The sequence below is a fragment of the Esox lucius genome, chromosome 7 (genome assembly GCF_011004845.1).
Source record: "Esox lucius isolate fEsoLuc1 chromosome 7, fEsoLuc1.pri, whole genome shotgun sequence".
Taxonomy (NCBI): Eukaryota; Metazoa; Chordata; class Actinopteri; order Esociformes; family Esocidae; genus Esox; species Esox lucius.
In genome coordinates this window covers 35,873,101-35,891,436 of record NC_047575.1, presented here as the reverse complement: position 1 = coordinate 35,891,436, position 18,336 = coordinate 35,873,101, and the positions used below count along the sequence as shown (strand labels likewise).

General features: G+C 46.4%; 1 protein-coding gene across 6 annotated transcripts in view; it reads left to right on the top strand.

Moving 5' to 3' along the window:
- Window positions 1-18,336, top strand: part of cux1a (cut-like homeobox 1a) — a 166,418-nt gene that overhangs the window by 40,809 nt on the left and 107,273 nt on the right. For all 6 annotated transcript variants that reach the window (XM_010870925.5, XM_020048296.3, XM_034293340.1 and 3 more), the window contains exon 2: window positions 2,315-2,425. In XM_010870925.5, the coding sequence (XP_010869227.2) occupies window positions 2,315-2,425 (111 nt within the window). The remainder of the gene's footprint in view (window positions 1-2,314; window positions 2,426-18,336) is intronic.

The window sequence follows — 18,336 nt, the reverse complement described above, 5'->3', positions numbered from 1 at the left end:
TCAACGCCGTCCCAACATCTCTCCTCATCAACCCAGGTGGTGCCAAGCCAATTAGCACTGGCCTATCTCAGTACTCCCGTTGGTTTGTTGTATCAAAGCCCCTGGCTGTTCTATACACAGTTGTAATGTTATAAGAAGAGCTTACCTAATATCCTGCACCAGAAATGCCTGTTTGTATAAAGCGACCCGATACCGGACACGTTTACTGGTGTTAATAGATTTGTCTTTACCCCACCCTCACCCCTGATTCCCCCTGTCACCCGGGCCGGCTCAGAGGGCTTTCGGAGATGCAGTAACGCATTAGAACTCTGGTTGGGGGAGCCCGTGTGCTAATCAATTGGAAGTGATTAGCCAAATTGTTTGCATAATGGGCTTAACGGCAGCATCTGCTAATCAGTCTCAAGCGTTAACTTGACAGAGGCTTTTGTTGAAAAGAGGGGTTCCTCCTTTTGACTCCTTGGGACCACCCTGCCGTTTCCCTTATCCATTCCAATACATACAGTAGGAGTGAGGGAACACCGCTCTCATATCCTTTCTATTAGCTTCTACTTCACTCACCCCTGCCCAGAGCCCCTGTAAACCCCGGGTTCTGCTGCCTCTTCTCTGGTGAACCCGGGTTCTGCTGCCTTTCTCTGGTGAACCCCGGGTTCTGCACCCTTTCTCTGGTGAACCCCGGGTTCTGCGGCCTTTCTCTGGTGAACCCCGGGTTCTGCAGCCTTTCTGTCTTAGGGTCCCACTGGTTAGGGAGAGCAATGAACTGGAATTGATTGCAGTGGGACTCCTTGATTTTGGGTCAGTTTACCAACAAGGTAGAGTGGTCGTGCCAGCGCCCACCAATCTCTACCCTGACCTGGCACCAGTTACACCAGCACCCACCTCCCAAGCAGTTATTAGCCTCGTCTCTCCGCGTAACTGCTGTGCGTAGGTAGGGGTGGGAACATGGGGTTGGGCTAACATTAGATTGAAGACATCAACATGTATTATTTTTCACTAAATAACCAGTTATTCAGGTCTAGGTGACACCAGCAGAATCCACCAAAAAAACCTGATTCCATTGAAACAGCCCTTACAGTTTGTTGTTGGACAACTCTTCACTTATAGACTGGTGAGTAAGACCCGCTGGAGGTGTGTGTGTTGGGGTGCAGAGCCAGCCAGTGGGCTGTGTCCTGTACGCTCTAGCTCGCCCCCAGACGTGGTGGTAGTGGGGGGGGTGGTGGGAGCTGCAGTCTGACTCGCTCAGTTCCAGCCTAATTAACTTGATTTGTTCCCTGCATCTGGCTCCCAGATGTCAGCCTCCACTGCTTTCTCTCCTCTCTCTCTTCCCCTCTCTCTCCCTCCTGCGCTCTCTCTGTCTCTCTCTCCCGCTCTCTCGGTCTCTCTCCCGTGCACTCTCTCCCTCCCTCGTGTGCGCGCGCTCTCCTCTCTCTTCGCGCGCGCCAAAATCCCTCCCCTCTTGCGCTGCTCCCTTTACCGCTCTTCTCATACCGCTCTCTCTCTTTAGAGCAGAGATGACAGACACACTCGCGCTGCCTCATCAAAGGACTACCAGACAGTGGTTGTAGGGAAATCTGTGTTTCCTCTGATACTAACTAGACAGGATGGTGTTCTCCATTCTCAGAGTATATGAGGTCTTGAATAGTATGCAGGTAGTCTGGGTATCTGGAAAGCTAGTTGCCTGATCTGGACAGTTTGGTTGACTCTCCTTTGGCACTTCTTTCCCAATATTGATGATATGTACATATGCCCTTATGACATTGGTATGCCTATTGACATAAAGGCTTGATTGTTGTATTTTCTGATGTGTGTGAAAAGCCAATTTGCCCTGTTTCTTTCTCTCTCTCTCGAGTAAGTGATTAAATGGCTTTTTCCACACTTAGTTGTAGTTAGAGGCTGAGATGTGTGTGTGCGCATTTGAGACTGTCTGTCTCTCTGTGTGTGTGTGTGTGTGTGTTTGTGTGTGTGTGTGAGGCTATCTGTCTCTGTGTGTGTGTGTCTGGGTGCATGGATGGTGATGGCAGGACATAAATTCTCCCTTGAGGCTGACTGACACAACATTCTCTCTTTTCTCACTCTTTGTCTTTGGGTCTCCCTCTTTCTTTCGGTCTCCTCTCATGCTCCCCCTTCCTCACTAGGGCCAGTAGTGCCAAACTACAGGGGGCAAAGCGGGACAGAGAAAACACACACAGAGAAGAGTTAGCCAGAAGAGAGTTAAAAGAAGAGGGATTTTCTTGTTTGTCTGCTGCTGTGAATGGCCTTACCCCCCACAGAGCCCTGTGTAATCACTCAGGCCTTTCTCCCCCTTGTGGTCCCACAGAGAGAACTGGACAGCACCGCCACAGCCCTGGCCAACAGACAAGATGAGAGCGAGCAATCCAGAAAAAAGCTCATCGACCAGAGCCGTGAGTTCAAGAAGAACACACCAGAGGTGAGCGCCAGCCTTACCATGCGCATGCCTGCATACACACACACACACACACACACACACACACACACACACACACACACACACACACACAGTGCCTCTATTGTCATCCAGCAGGGATGCATCACCAATCCTGTTGAGGGGGGTTGGAGGTGGACTGGGAAATGGTGCCCAGTCAAGCGGAGGAGACAATGTCCTGTCATTGTTTACTGGCCCACTGTCCCCCAGGCTTCTTTCAGCTGGTTCCATGGGCTGTGTTTATTTACCTTCTGGACGCAGTGCATCTTCCTTTGGATTGGCCAAGTGCCTCATTTGTTCCTACTCATTGGATTCCATTTCCTATGCAGACCAGTTAGCGTGTTCATACATTTGCCCATGCAGTCCAATTAACCTGTCCTGTCATTAGTTCATGCAGTCCAGTTAGCCAGTCCTTAAATTAGTCCATGCCAGCATAGTTCATTAAAGTACAAAATGTCATGACTGGCATCTCCATGGCGCCGTTTGATTAACTCCTACTGTATCCTGATTTATCAGTCCAGTCTCAAACCCTCTGGACATCCCCTCAGTGGATGACAATACTTGTCGGTAGTTTCAGCCCCCCCAGCCTTGAACTGAACTTAGCCTACACCACTACAAACATGGCCTTTTAGGGAATATTCTTGTCGCGTGGTTAGTCCAGGTTGTTCTGGCCAGTTTGGACCAGTCCTGCTGCTTCTCTGTAAAGTCATGCCCTGAGTTGGGGGAAACTGACGATGCATGTGAGGAGTTTTAAGGGGTGAGTGGTTCTTTATTTACAGAAAACTCTGCTGTGAATCTGATTAAGCCACCAGGGCTTAGGTACACTGGCAATGCTGCGGCAATGACAGAACAGCGTCCAATAGAGGCTTCAATTACTGATACATCAACATATTTTGACACAAGAAAAATAGTGGTGCTTTTAAACCTAGTCTTTGAAGACATTCAAATATGAATGGCAACCAAGTTGAAGCCCGACAGTAGCGTATTGTGGTTTACGTGTTGTGCATGTTATAATGTTTTTATATTATTTTAAATGAAACCATATGACTCTAGTAAATGCACAAGAATATTGCCCCCCCCCCACTCTTAGCTCAGTTGACTGTAGCCTACTCTCCTTTGCCCTCTGTGAGTCACCTTTCTGCCATCGTTTTAACAGGTTGCTATTTTCTCATGCTCCTAAAATGCGTTGCATCGATGACATAAGCTCCCTATTCAGACAGAAAACGGGCCCATTTTGCACCGCAGAGTTCCTCAGGGGAGTGGATTTGTTTTCCCCCTAAATCTTGTAAACACCAGGAATGCGTGACACTCCAGCTGTGCCGAGTGGTTTGGTCATTGTGTCCATCCACTGCACCGACTCCACATCACGTGACCCTTTTGTGTAACTCCTCTGTCGCCATGGCTCTCCTCTCTGCTTTGTAGGGCAAGAGAGAGGAGGGGGAGGAGGGAGGAGTGGACAGTGGGACAGAGAAGAGAGCGCAGGAGATGTCTGCTTTCATTTTGCATGCTGAGTGCGAGAAGAACCAACAGACTCCAGATGGGAGACTCATTCACATACAGATGGGAGACTCATTCACATACTGTGGTAAAGCTGATACAGAAAATAATCAGGTTAAACAATATGACGTAAGATGGATATCAGATATATGTACTGGATGTACTATTACGAGCTCACCGTCTCTGAGCACAGCTTAGTGTTGTAGTGTTGAGGACTGGACCCAAACGGGTCAGCTCCTCCTCAGGGTCTATCTAGTTATATTACAACGGGCCCCTCTGCCAGCCACCCGTCCAGGGCACTGCCAATGTCATCGCTCAGGGCCGGGCTGCCCTTCTCTGTCTAGTTCCCCTCACATTAACACACACACACACACACAGGAGAGCAGAAGTGCTATGTGCTGTGTCAGCAGCAGCCATGCCATGCTTCATTCTTGGCCTTGATGACCCATGGTGCCCTGGCACACTGAGGCAGCCCCCCTGCCCGGCAGACAGAGGTCAGGACTGATTTGACTTTGAGGGCAAGAGAACAGCACCTCCGCAGGAGAGGAAAAAGCACTCCTTTCTCTCCTATACCGACTCAGATAGAAGTTGGATATGTCATTGTCTCTGGAAGGACACGCTGGGATCCTTGGTAGCGCAGGGAGGTCGGTGGCAGGTGGGTTCTGGTGGCAGGTGGGTTCTGGTGGCAGGTGGGTTCTGGTGGCAGGTGGGTTCTGGTGGCAGGTGGGTTCTGGTGGCAGGTGGTTTCCTCTGTTCGCACCAGTGTGGGTTCACTGCCCAATAACTCCCTTGGTTAGTCAGATGAGTATGACCTCAAAGTAAACTCTGTTGTTTTGAAAATGGCCATTTAACCTCAAATGAAGGATGGATCACTTTAGTGCTTGACTGGTGACATAATGTCAAGGAGATATCTTTCATTTAAGAGGGACATTTTGTTAGTTCAGTTGGTGTCTCTAGCCTCAGATATACAGTGCATTCAGTTGTTGTGTTATGGACTTAATTTATAGACAAATAAATTAAGTGCCATCAGTCCACTCTGTATACAATACCCAAGAGTGATAAAGTGAAAAGCATGTTTATAGATACACTGTATGGCCAAAAGTATGTGGACATCCGACCATTATAACTCTATGAGCTGGTTGGACAACCCCATTCTAAAACCATGGGCGTTAATATGGAGTTGCTGCCACTCTTCTGGGAAGGCCGACGCCACTTTTCTGGGGATTGCATTGCACAAGATTTTGGAGTATCCCTGTGGGAATTTGTGCTCATTCAGCTGAAAGAGCATTTGTGATGTCAGGCACTAATGTTGGACAAGAAGGCCTGGCTCGCAATCGTTGTTGCAATTCATCCCAAAGGTGTTCACTGGAATTCCTCCAAACCAACCTCGTCAAACCATGTCTTTATGGACTCTGTTTTGTGCACATAGGCACCATTCATGCTGGAACTGAAAAGGCCTTTCCCAAACTGTTGCTACAAAGTTGGAAGCACCCAACTGTGTAAAATGTCTTGTATCCCGTAGCATTAAGATGACCCTTCACTAGAACTAAGGGCTCTTGGTCCTAACCCGAAACACAGCCCCAGACCATTATCCCTCCTCCACCAAAATCTACAGTAGGCACTATGCATTCGGTTAAGTAGCGTCTTCCTTGGCATCCGCCACATCTAGATTCATCCCATTAGACTGCCAGATAGTGAAGCCGTGATTCATCACTCTAGAGTACACGTTTCCACTGCTCTATAGTCCAGTGCCAGTGTGCTTTACATCTTTCCAGTTGACAATTGGCGTTGCGCATGTCGATGTGAGGCTTGTGTACAGCTGCTCGGCCATAGAAACCAATTTCCTGAATTTCCTGACAGGACCAGTTTTGGTGCTGATGTTGCTTTTCAGTCGGCAGTTTGGATTTCTGTGGTGAGCGGATGCTGCAGATGATGGGTTGTTTTGTTTTTACGTGCTTATGCGCCTTCACGGACTCTCGCAAGCCGTGTTCTGTGGAGTTTTGCGCTGTTCTACCACCCTTCGTGGTCTGGGCTGTTATAGTGCTCTACAGTTTCACCGCACGGGGACATCCAAGTAGGGAAGACACATTTCACGGAACTGACTGGCAAAGACCGCAGCATTTCCTACGACAGTCGCTGAGCTCTTCGGTGTGACCCATAGTACTCTGTCAATGTTTGTCTATGGAGATTTTCATAGCTATGTGCTGAATTTTATGCCCTTGTGAGCAATGAGTGAGACTGAAATACCTGAATTCATTAATTAGTACGGGTACACATACTTTTGGCCATATAGTGTATACAGTGGATATAAAAAGTCTACACACGCCCATGCACATAAGTATTCAGACTCTTTGCCATGACACTGCCATGAGCTCAGATGCCTCATGGTGCCCTTTGATGATCCTTCAGTTGTCTAGAACCGTGAATGGAGTCCACCTGTAGTAAATTGAATTGACTGGACATGACTTAGAAAGGCAAAACCTGCTTATATAAGGTCCAACATTTCACAGTGCATGTTAGAGCAAAAACTAAACGAACAGGTCAAAATAAATGTCCGTGGAGTTCTGAGACAGGAATGTGTCGAGGCATAGGTCTGGGGGAGGATTGATTTCAGGGCTAAAGCATTGACCATTCCCAAGAGCACATTGGTCTCCATTATTGTCAGATGAAAGGAGTTTGGAACCACCAGGAATTTATTTTGGCCAGGCAGACAGTTCTAGGAAACTGGCAAGAATGGCCTTGGTCAGGGATGTGTCCAAGAACCTAATAGCCACTTTGCAGAGAAACTCTGAAGCTCTCTTAGAAATGGGAACCTGCCAGAAGGACAACCATCTCTGCTCCACTACACCATTCGGGCATTTATGGTAGCGGCTACACAGAAGCATATGTCGCATATGCCATGCCGTCTGTAGGACTTGGTAAAATTATTCTCTCATCTGATGAGACCAAAATTGACCTATTATACCTGAATGCCAAGCTCTACGCCTGTCAGATATAAAGCTCCTCACCTGGCTAAAACATTACCTCAGATGAAGAGTGGTGGTGGGAGCATCATGCTATTGGGATGCTGCTCAGCCACAGAAAGTTGTAGACTGATCAGGATTTAGGGAAAGGACGCATAGAGCCAAGATTGTTCATTGATTGCACCTGATCCCCGAGCGCAGGCATCTTGCAGCAACACAACGACCCAAAGCACACAGCCAAGACAACCCTGGTTTGGCTTCCGACAAATCTGTGAATATCCTTGAGTGGCCCAGTCAAAGTCCATTCTTGAACCCCAGTGAACTTCTCTGTGAAGCCCTCAAGATTGCAGCCTCTATACAGTATTTCATTATGTGTATGCAATGTGCCAAAATCTTGGATGTATGCTACCCATCCATCTGACCGGTGCTTGAGAGGATCTGCAAGGATGAATGGGAGAAACTGCCCAAAAGCACACCCAAAATTTTGTAAATAGGCTAACATTTCTTATAACATGTTTTCACTATGTCCTTATGGGGTATTATGTGTAAATTGATGGCAACCATATAGCGTTTAATACATTTTAAATGAAGTCTATAACAAAACTAAAAGTGGAGGAAGTGATTTCTGTACGCACTGTAACTTGCAGACCATACGAACCCAAGTGTTTTTCGGAGTGCTCACAGGAGGTCATTAGCCTCCCGTGATAAATAATCTGAAAGTCTTTACCAGATACAAGGATACAATGCAATGGCAAACAATATTAATTATTTGTTAAACCCTTAATCCTAAACTAATATAGTCTTGTCCGGTGAAGTTGGGATAAGAATGTCAAGGGCATTGTGCTCGTCTCCCCAGCTAGTTCTATCTTTGATCACGGCAGCCATTGCTACTGCCCCCTCCCCCACTTTCCTTCTTTTCTTTCTCTCCTTTTTTTTTTTTTGTCTGAAAATTCCTCATGAGTTACCACTCCCAACGAGTGTTGATGAATAAATGGAAAATAAAAACCTGTTTTGTCTCTGGCTCTCCAATAAATCAGGCTTCTTTTCCATTTAAACCGTCCAGGGCTGCAATTTATGTTTGAGCTTAATAACCCGTTACTAAATTAATCGTGCTGGGGTTTTGGCTGGCAGGCTGTGTTCTCTGCAATTCTGTGAACTCTGTAAGAGAGGGGGGGGGGGAAGACCTGATCTGGTTGCCAGAATGGGCCCAGAACCCAAGGTACAAAACATCAAGGGGTTCCGGCACAGGGGTGGACATTTCATCCCTTTGTCGCTTGGAGCTGGAAAGCTACCTTAATTACTAAGCTGTTCAGAGGGGGCTCAGGGTTGCTAACTCCAGTGTAGTTTTTCATCTCCTCATTCTGAGAACGGGAGTTATGGCCACCCTTTCAAAGTGCTTGAGTGTCTCTTCCTTTCTGCAGTCCCTGTGTGAGGATCCTTTTGGGTCGTTCGGTTCTCCATTTGAGCTCAGACTTGGCTAGTCCTGCATCACAGACCTTTTTTCTGTCTTAAGACTGTAAGAGAGTATGGATTAACTCAGTTTTTAGTTTCAGATTCTATCTGATAACTTCTCGTAGTGTCTGAAATTGAAGAGGGTGATTACTACACCTCTTCATACTGTTCATTTTTTGTGTTAGCATCCCCCTCCATTATTCTGTCATGTGGAATGACAAGACTGAATGGGTAGTTTAATGAACAAGGGGATTTCTACCAACATTATCACTGCTTGACCTCACAGTTTTACAGTGTTGCCATTTGTCTCTGTCTGATGGAGACCTGATATGTCCACCTTAACATTCTCCTCTTAAAGAGACACATCCTTCCTTTCTGTTGGAAGTAAAAATTGTGTTTTCCAATTATTCAATTGCCGGGTCAATATTTCTTTCTGGTCAAAAAGGCTTTTTTGTCATCCGAGAGAAAATGAATGAACTCAGATACGCACTGCGTGTATAAGAGAGTAGGGCTTCCAGTCGATTAAGTATTTCTAGACATGTCTGCGTGAGGGGGTTTACCTGATTTTAAGTTCAAGAGTTCTGACTCTGCCCTTTCTCAGTTTGTCAGTTGATATTTGAGTTTGATATTTGCCTTGTGAAATAAGGTGCCCTTGTGTATTATCTGAGCAAACGTCTTACTGTATGGCGTCACCACAACCATGACAAGTTGCCATCAGAACTCCTGTCGGGGTGACCTGCTTTTCCCCCTGTGATAGTTGTTAACAGGTTACAGTGGGAGACTGTGAGGACTGAGCTGAGTGCCTGACCAAGAGACGGCATTATTTAATAACTGGTTGCTGAAACTAGACCAAAGTGTCCAAAGTGTTGTTAACAGACGAGGACTATTTCCCACAAGCATCATGAGGGTATTTCATCAGTAGATCTTGGTAGGAGCATTGTTATAATCTCTAAGCTGTCACATAAGCCGTCCATACTGAAGTTTCACTTAATTACTTGTTATGGGAAGAGCCAGGTGCTGTCTTTTTTTTTTGTAACTGTTTTGCCGTTCCATGTCACTATACACAGATCTCGGCTAAACATCGAATCAATTGGTATTTAACTGTCTCTATGGGAATGCCGATAACTTTGGCCTTGACTAGAAATACAAAGTTCCCTGTGTTTTTCCAGTTGTTACAAACAGGCAGAGGATAAACAAGTTTCAAGTAAATGATGAGATGCTTGAATTTACATTCTATATTGTTTGCAATATAGGCCACAATAACTAGGCCTATATTCAGTCATTTAAAAATATTCAAATAATTTTTAGGATTATTTAATAAATTATCATTCTAACAACTAGTTGACAACTAGTTTTTCTAAGATGAAAATGTCTCTAATACAGTATTTCATGATGTGTATGTGCCATATCTTGGATGTAATTCATTGTTCTTATAGGGGTGAGATATTGTATGAATGTACGCTTTCCTAATGGCTGCATTCTACATAGGGTGAGTATTGGAATAAGCACTGTAATATTTGCAGCAATAGGTGAAACTCAATTTTCAGGAGTTCATCCGTCATCAGTATATATTGGGATAACTCCATATGGTGTGATTTGAATGAGGGGCATTCGTTTTCTTTCAAATCTGTTATCCACACGTGGCCTAACAACATACTTAGCCATGTTCTGTCTGCGTTGGGCTTTGGTGAAACACCGCTCATACTGGCTCGATACATGGCTAAGCACTTGTTTTAACTTGTTGACCAAGTTTCCTCGTTATTGGCAAAACAAGCACTGGTCCATGATGCTTTAAAGCCAAAAGCTATAGCATTGAATTGATACAGTCCATAATCAATGAACAATAAATGTCGCTCATTATTTATGAACCTCCGTGGACTGCCGTATACCTCATCCGAATGAATGCCCTGTTCGGCAAGAGGGCCGTTGTCGGCTCTGCTATAGGTAATTATATCTCTGCTATCAAGCTACCCTTAGTGGTGCCCCATGAATGCGCCCACATATGCAAGTGATCCTTATCTCCCTGGCTGTGTTGAAACAGGCTTTGGAGTGTGATCAGCCTCTACGTGGACAGTTTGGGCCCGGAGTGTGAAAGAGGCTTTAGTGTGATAAACTGCCCTGAAATGGTTGTCTGAGCCGCTTCCACAGTAAAACTGTTTAAATAAAGCCATATTCATCCCCTGCCTGTCGAGCTCACATATTTCCAGTTCAGTAATGTATCAGAAGCATTGATAGCAGGCCACGTTTAAAAAAAAATATATATATATATATATTTGTCAGTGCATTTCACCACATGTAAATACCTCCACCAGCCTAAGTTGGCCTTTTGATAGGAACTCAATTCAAAGCATTTAATCGTAGCCAAACCCCCCATGCATATTAAAAGGGTGTTTACAAACTGTGTGAAGAGAAAAATACTCCCCTTCTCAACGTGAATAAAATGAGCATGTTGGACACCGCAAAAGAGCACTTGAGCTGTTCTTGGAGACACTGTAGGAGGCAGACATGTCTTTTAAACTGGTGTTTATCTTGATCTTAAATCCGAGTTGACTAAACATGGGAGCTTCAGATAAGGTTTAAACCACAGTTATGTGGTACCTGGAAGAAGGCCATATATATATGATCTAATCAATAGGACAATCTATCAAGGCGGCTGGAAGTGGCATTCCTGTCTACAAGGCTGGGGGCCCCTGTTTGTGTTTGTTTGTCCTGAGTTCGGCGGGGACCTTTGGGTGGTGTCCTCTCCCGCTGCAGTCGCTCCACACTCCACCCACGCTGCAACTTTGATCCCGCCCAGCCCGCTGCCTGCCAGTGGACCCTGTCTGTCTGGCTGCCTGAGAATTTGCTGTGCAGTGGCGGGGGATTTCTGAGGCTGCTCGGGCCTATCAGAGGGAGCAGGAAAAGTGAGTGTTCCTGACAAAGTGAATATAGTAATTAGGGCTGATCCGTTGGCACGGCGCCCAACCCTGGCTGACTGGCGTCTCGCACAGTTAATTATAGCCCTCCTGTTTAACACGACGCGGGGATATTTACCAGCCAGACAGCCAACGAGAGAAGAGAGAGAGAACCTCAGACGCGGACGCCTCCCCTCTGCCTCTTTGCCTTCAAACCGGCTATTGATTTCAGAGGCGGGCCTGGTAATCCAGCCTGACTGAGGAATTTGGTGGGAGGACGGGAGGTAGAGGGGGAGGTCTGTCTGAGTGATTCTCTCCCCCGCACCGCTTGGCAGGGGGTGGTGATGATGTACGCCAAGGGGACATCTCCTGGATGAGTTCTACCCAGACATATACCCAACTAAGTAAAGCCATCACTGCCTCCATAATGTTCTGGACTATGTAGATTAGCAATCTCCCTATATTGTGTTCTGAGCTATATAGAGTAGCCATCCCCATACGCCTTGTTCTGAACTATGTAGAGTAGCAATCTCCCTACATTGTGTTCTGAGCTATATAGAGTAGCCATCCCCATATGCCATGTTCCGAATTATATAGAGCGTCGGCCCAAGGTGCATCAGTCCACCTACATTGCAAGAGCATCCATGTGCCAGTGAGGTTTGACAGAGAATCATAGCATGACATTCACCAGCACACCAGAGTCCTCGTTCTGACCCCTGCTCAACATCAGCCCCTGTCTCTAGGAGACTCTGGGAAAAGAGCCCCCCCCCCCCCACCACACACACTCACACACGTACACACACAAGGCTGTAAATCTGAATTCCATCTTTGCTTAAAGACTGGAAAAGGAATGGAAACGGTCCCGATAATATAGCTAATCCCAATGGAACTTTCCCACACAACGACTGTTTACCCCCTTTAAGCCCCTCCCCCATTCACATTTAATTCATCATTAATTATTACATTTACCTCAAGTACTGTGCGCACAGAATTTTGTACTTTGTGTCTCTTGAACCTCCCCATATAGCCGAACTAATTTCAACAATATGTCACAATGCACTGAAAGATTATGCATTGAAAGATTGTTGTAATGGTGTAATCTCGATTTGATTGATTGTGTGCAGAAGAGTTATACTGTACAGTCTCATGGACTCATGAGAAGCTGCTTTAGCATTAGTAGGCTTCTAGCCCGTTGCCCCTCTGTGTGTGGAGCATGGAGCCAGCTGAGGGAGTCAAGCCGGTCGTCTGTGGTGTTTCCCACAGCACTCTTCCTCAGCGTCAGCCATTGTAGGCCCCAGTCTGCCTGCATACCTGATGGCTGATCCTTAAAACCCTCTGGGAAAAACCAACACAACATGTGGACTGCTGATGCTTTTGTTCTCCTAAATGCCCAAACTCATTTTAAGTATACATATATATTTTTTCCTCCCTTTCTTTTTTTTAAGCTCACTTGTTTAATGCACTGGTACATTGCATATCTGCCTAAAGGATTTGGTCCATCTGGTCAGCTAATGTTGGGGTTGATGGAAGAGTGGAACTGACAGGAATTGAACGCGTGCCGTGTCCTCCACCTCTGGGGCTGTGATTAGCCAGCTAGCTTTCCACAGGCTCTGGGACAGAAAGTGGAGGGCTTGTTGGGTTCGGAAGAACCGCAAGACGGCTGATGGACTTGGGGCGTCCCTGAATGCATTCTCTCTCTCTAACAGCATTCAGTACAAGACACTGGATTCGAGCCTAGTCATCATCCTGCTGTAAAGAGGAGCTGAGTTAAGATTCTCTCCATTTTATTCCTTATAAAAACACATTTTGGCTCCAGTTCCCCTGTTTTGTGCCTCTACATGTTATACTTGAGGGTGGTCTTTGAATGTCCACATTGTAAACTAAGGTGTGACGCCTTATGCTTGTGGTATTACAGGCATGTGATACACATCTTGGTTTAATCTGTGTTCCTCTATATTAGACATGGTTTTTTTTGTATTCCAAAACTTTTAACAGCCAGAGAGAAACCTGGCATTTCTCTCCACCTCTATAGATCCACAGCCAGAGAGAAGCCTGGCATTTCCCTCAGTACAAAGAATGTTGGTATTGCATTAAAACCTTGTGGTAACATTGTGATGCCCCTCCACAAATTAAGAATCCCCCCCGACAGACAATAACAAGTTGGCCCCCACACCCCTGCACAACCCACTTTACATTAAGCAACTCTGCACCTGTCATTTTACATTAACGAACCCTGCATCAGACACTTTACATTAACCAACCCTGCATCAGACACTTTACATTAACCAACCCTGCGTCAGACACTTTACATTAACCAACCCTGCGTCAGACACTTTATATTAACCAACCCTGCGTCAGACACTTTACATTAACCAACCCTGCATCAGACACTTTACATTAACCAACCCTGCATCAGACACTTTACATTAAGCAGCCCTGCATCAGACACTTTACATTAAGCAGCCCTGCATCAGACACTTTACATTAAGCAGCCCTGCGTCAGACACTTTACATTAAGCAGCCCTGCGTCAGACACTTTACATTAAGCAACCCTGCGTCAGACACTTTACATTAAGCAGCCCTGCGTCAGACACTTTACATTAAGCAGCCCTGCGTCAGACACTTTACATTAAGCAGCCCTGCGTCAGACACTTTACATTAAGCAGCCCTGCGTCAGACACTTTACATTAAGCAACCATGCATCAGACACTTTACATTAAGCAACCATGCATCAGACACTTTACATTAAGCACCCCTTCACCACTCGCTTTACATTAAGCAACCCTTCACCACTCGCTTTACATTAAGCACCCCTTCACCACTCGCTTTACATTAAGCACCCCTTCACCACTCGCTTTACATTAAGCAGCCAGCACAACAATAGATGCTAGCTGGACCTTTAATGACCAAGGGGGGCAACTGGGTAGCTTTGAATCCAAATGAAGAGAAGGGGCTCGAGTAGCCTCCAGATCAGGCGATTAGAGCCAGGGTGAATTGGATGTGGTCCCGCTAGGCTCTAGCTAGCCCCCCAGTGTGGGGGAGAATGATTGCAGAGCACAAGGCCATTAGACAGACAGACAGCGACTGGGAATATGCCTCTCCCTCTGGAATTCAGACGCACTCCTCGAGCCCCCCCATCCCAGAATGCAGAGGGGCCTGGCCATCCGTCTTCCTGTGTCTGCACCGCTGACAGCAGATCTGTCACGGCTAAGGCTACTCCCCATCCAGCGAACCAGACCCTCCCCCACCCCACCCCCCCCTGGACAGCCACTAATGCAGCTGGTTCCTGGTCAGTATAGAATGAAGGAGCTGATTATGTTTAAGTACACACACAGATAAATAAACACACACGCACGCAGATAAATAAACACACACGCAGACCCGCACAGTTTGCGTTCCTATATACACCAGCTGTCCTAAAGATTGGTTCTCTGATCAAATTTGATCTTCATCTGAGGTGATTTGTTAGTCTTCTGTCTGTGGAGAGCCATGGTTTGTGTGTCTGTACGGGTTTTGCCCAACAGCTGCTAGTTGCAGTTATATCGAGGCCTGAACACTTTGCTCATGTAGCACCTAAGACCTCCATGTTAGTGGGTTATGAAGAAGAAATCGTTGAGGAGTGTGTCTGTAAATAGACTGTACTGTGACGCTAATCCCAGGCTGTCTTTCTGTCTGCGCACACACACGTACATACACACTTATGTGATCACCCCCCCCCCCATTCCTCTCTGCGTTGTCAGGTCGCGTCTCCCTCTGTGGGTGGTCGAGGGGCTGGGGGTGTGGGATTGCCCCCCACAACACGCGCTACAGACACACGCGCACTCACACACACACCACACACCCCCTTCTTCGCTGCCCTCCCCCCGGCCCAGGTCTATTTACACAGGCTTCTCTTACAGCCAGTCAACGGTGTGCATGCCTTTCCTGTGCTTTTCATCACCACAACACCACAGGCACACACTGTCCCCAGTCACTGACAACAACAGCCCGCACCCTGCTCACTCTCTGTGGCGCTCTCTCCTTCTATCTCTCTATCCTTTTCCTTTTCCATTCAGTCTTTGTTCCACTCACTACTCTGTTTCTATCTCTCTCACTACTCTGTTTCTATCTCTCTCACTACTCTGTTTCTATCTCTCTCACTACTCTGTTTCTATCTCTCTCACTACTCTGTTTCTATCTCTCTCACTACTCTGTTTCTATCTCTCTCACTACTCTGTTTCTCTCTCTCTCACTCCTGTTTCTCTCTCTCTCACTCCTGTTTTTCTCTCTCTCACTCCTCTGTTTCTCTCTCTCTCACTCCTCTGTTTCTCTCTCGCTCCTCTGTTTCTCTCTCTCACACACAGACAGCAGCCCCCCTTTGTCCTCTGTGTCTGTGTGTTATGTGCTCTAGTCAGTCAGCTGTCAGTATTCGGTGTCCTCGTGTTACAGAGGTCTGCTTTGGCTGCTGTGTACCCACTCACCCCAGTGACTGTCGTTGAACTACAGAGGAGTGGGCTGGTTGGGTGGTGGGCTTCTAGGGACTTCCCGTGTACACTACCGTTCAAAAGTTTGGGGTCAAACTATGTGACACAAAAGCAAACTTTAGGTGAGATCTTAGGTGAATTTTAGGAAAATAGGTGAACACAGGCCCATCATCAGAGGACCATCAGTCCTGTGTTCCCGTGGCACATTTGCTAATCCAAGTTGATTATTTTTAAAAGCTAATTGATCATTAGAAATCCCTTTTGCAGTTGTTGGCACAGCTGAAAGCGGTTGTGCTGATTAAAGAAACAATAAAATTGGCCTTCTTTAGTATCTGGAGCATCAGCAATTGTGAGTTCAGTTACAGGCTCAAAATGGCCAGAAAAAAAACATTTTTCTTCTGAAACTCATCAGTCTACTCTTGTTGAGAAAAATGAAGGCTATTCCATCTTACAAATTGCCAAGAAACCGAACTCTTACAACAATGTGTATTACTCCCTTCACAGAACAGCGCAAAACTGGCTCTAACCAGAATAGAAAGAGGAGTGGGAGGCCCTGGTGCACAAGAGCACAAGCAAGAGGACAAATACATTAGTGTCTAGTTTGAGAAACAGACGCCTCACAGGTCCTCAATTGGCAGCTTCATTAAATAATACCAGCAAAACACCATTCTCAACATCAACAGTGAAGAGGTGATTCTGGGATCCTGACCTAGCCAGAGTTGCAAAGAACAAGCAATATCTCAGACTGGCCAATAAAAAGACAATATTAAGATGGCCAAAGGAAAAGATGCTGGAGGTGTGCTTGACACCATCTATCAAGTATGATGGAGGCAATGTGATGGTTTGGAGGTGCTTCGGTGGTGGTAATATTTCCTATTCATTTTGCTTTATTGCCTTGTTCAAACTAATTTTAATAGAACACATGGACATTTCTAAATGACCCCCAAACTTTTGAACGGTAGTGTACGGACCACTCTACATGATCACTTATTGACAATGCATCGGAACGTCGAACCGCCATCTATTTAAAGCCCAGTTCCCGTTAGCTCAGTATAGCTGAGCGCTGTTTGGTGCGTTTTATAAAGGGAGGAGGTGCATAAATTCTTCTGGCTTCCCTGAATGAAATGTGTGCGTCACAGAGTTCAAGGTCGCAGCGATTATTACAGTGCTAAATGCAGTGTCTCTGTTGGGAAGCCTCTTCAGAACCCATTAGCATGAAACACAGGCAGTTAAATGGCCCCTCGGGTGGGCTGCCCGAAAAGTCACTAGTGCTCTACCTCGGAGGAGAGAATGTGTAAAAACCTGCCGGTACTTTCTCAAAGTCACTGTGAACTTCAGACTGCTGGACTTTTGGAAAGCTTCATCCCCGTTTTTTGAAGGACACTTGTGGTTAGCAGTGATCAAATCAAATGCTGCCCTCGCTTCTTTTTTTTCTTCATGGTAGCGTTCTCCATTTTGTTATGATGGCATCTGGAAACCACCCAACGTACCCTTTGTCAGCAGGAACTGGTCAATTTGAAGACGTCTGCTCAGTTTAGATTACAGAGGGCAGTTTTGGTGCATCAGTGTTTCAGACATCCTGCGTTGTGGATGACTGATCATGTGTGGTGGACTGTCCGGCAATCCCCACCCCTTTAAAGACACCACCATCCCCAACCCTCCCCCACCTGCCTCAGCATCCCAAAACCGTGGTGCCGTCTGGCGTGGCCACCGGCTATTACTGAGGGACAGCGCCATACTTTTATCCGACCTGACACGCATGACTCAGTGCCATCCCTGTTTGCTTGTGGATGTAATGGAATTTTGCTCATTGGCGAGTACAGTAACCCAATTATTATGAATGATAATATTGTTTCCCGCTGTGGGAATAGTGCAGCTGCATTTTCCTTCGAGCCTCAGCTCTGTTCATCCCACCTGCCCCTTGATTGTTTGGGTTGGGGTGCCAGGCGCCGTTACTCCAATGCGGAGTAATGTGAGGCTGTGCTTTAGCAACCAAAATGGCTGCTAATCATTGCTGTTGATTTATTTCTACTGTTGTATTGCCCCGCATTTGTGTTTTTATATTAACCAGGCGTAATTTCAGCCTTATTTTCCTGGCCCAGCTGCACCGATAGATCAGTGGTGTGCGTGTGGTATTATCTCTTCATATGCTATGTATGATTAGCCTGGCTGACGCGGCCCACGTGACCACACCGCTAGGAGCTGTGAGAGCCGGTGTCAGCCAGACTAATATATGATGCCATAACCTATAATGTAGGTCATAAACCAAACTAGGTTTCTATTCTAAACCCCAGCCGAGCAGGTTCCAAAAGTAGGTTAGAGAACTTATTTCTGGTAGCCTAGTGTGTGTTCATTTGTTTACCTGCATGTGTGTGATGCACGTAATCCTTGTGTCAAGACTACATCTGCCTTTCTTCATATGTTTATGTGGGTGGTGTTTTTGGAGAATGTGAGAATTTGTCCACGTCTGTTAATGTGTGTGTGTGCGCGCGCAGGGGGCTGGGTTGCCAGCCCTGGCCAAGCCTCTTTCGTTTCTCATTACTGGCCTGATGAGTCAGTGTCTGTGAATGCAGCCATCCATAGATGTGAAGAGTGACGTTAATGTGTTTACTCTGTGTTTGTTCTGC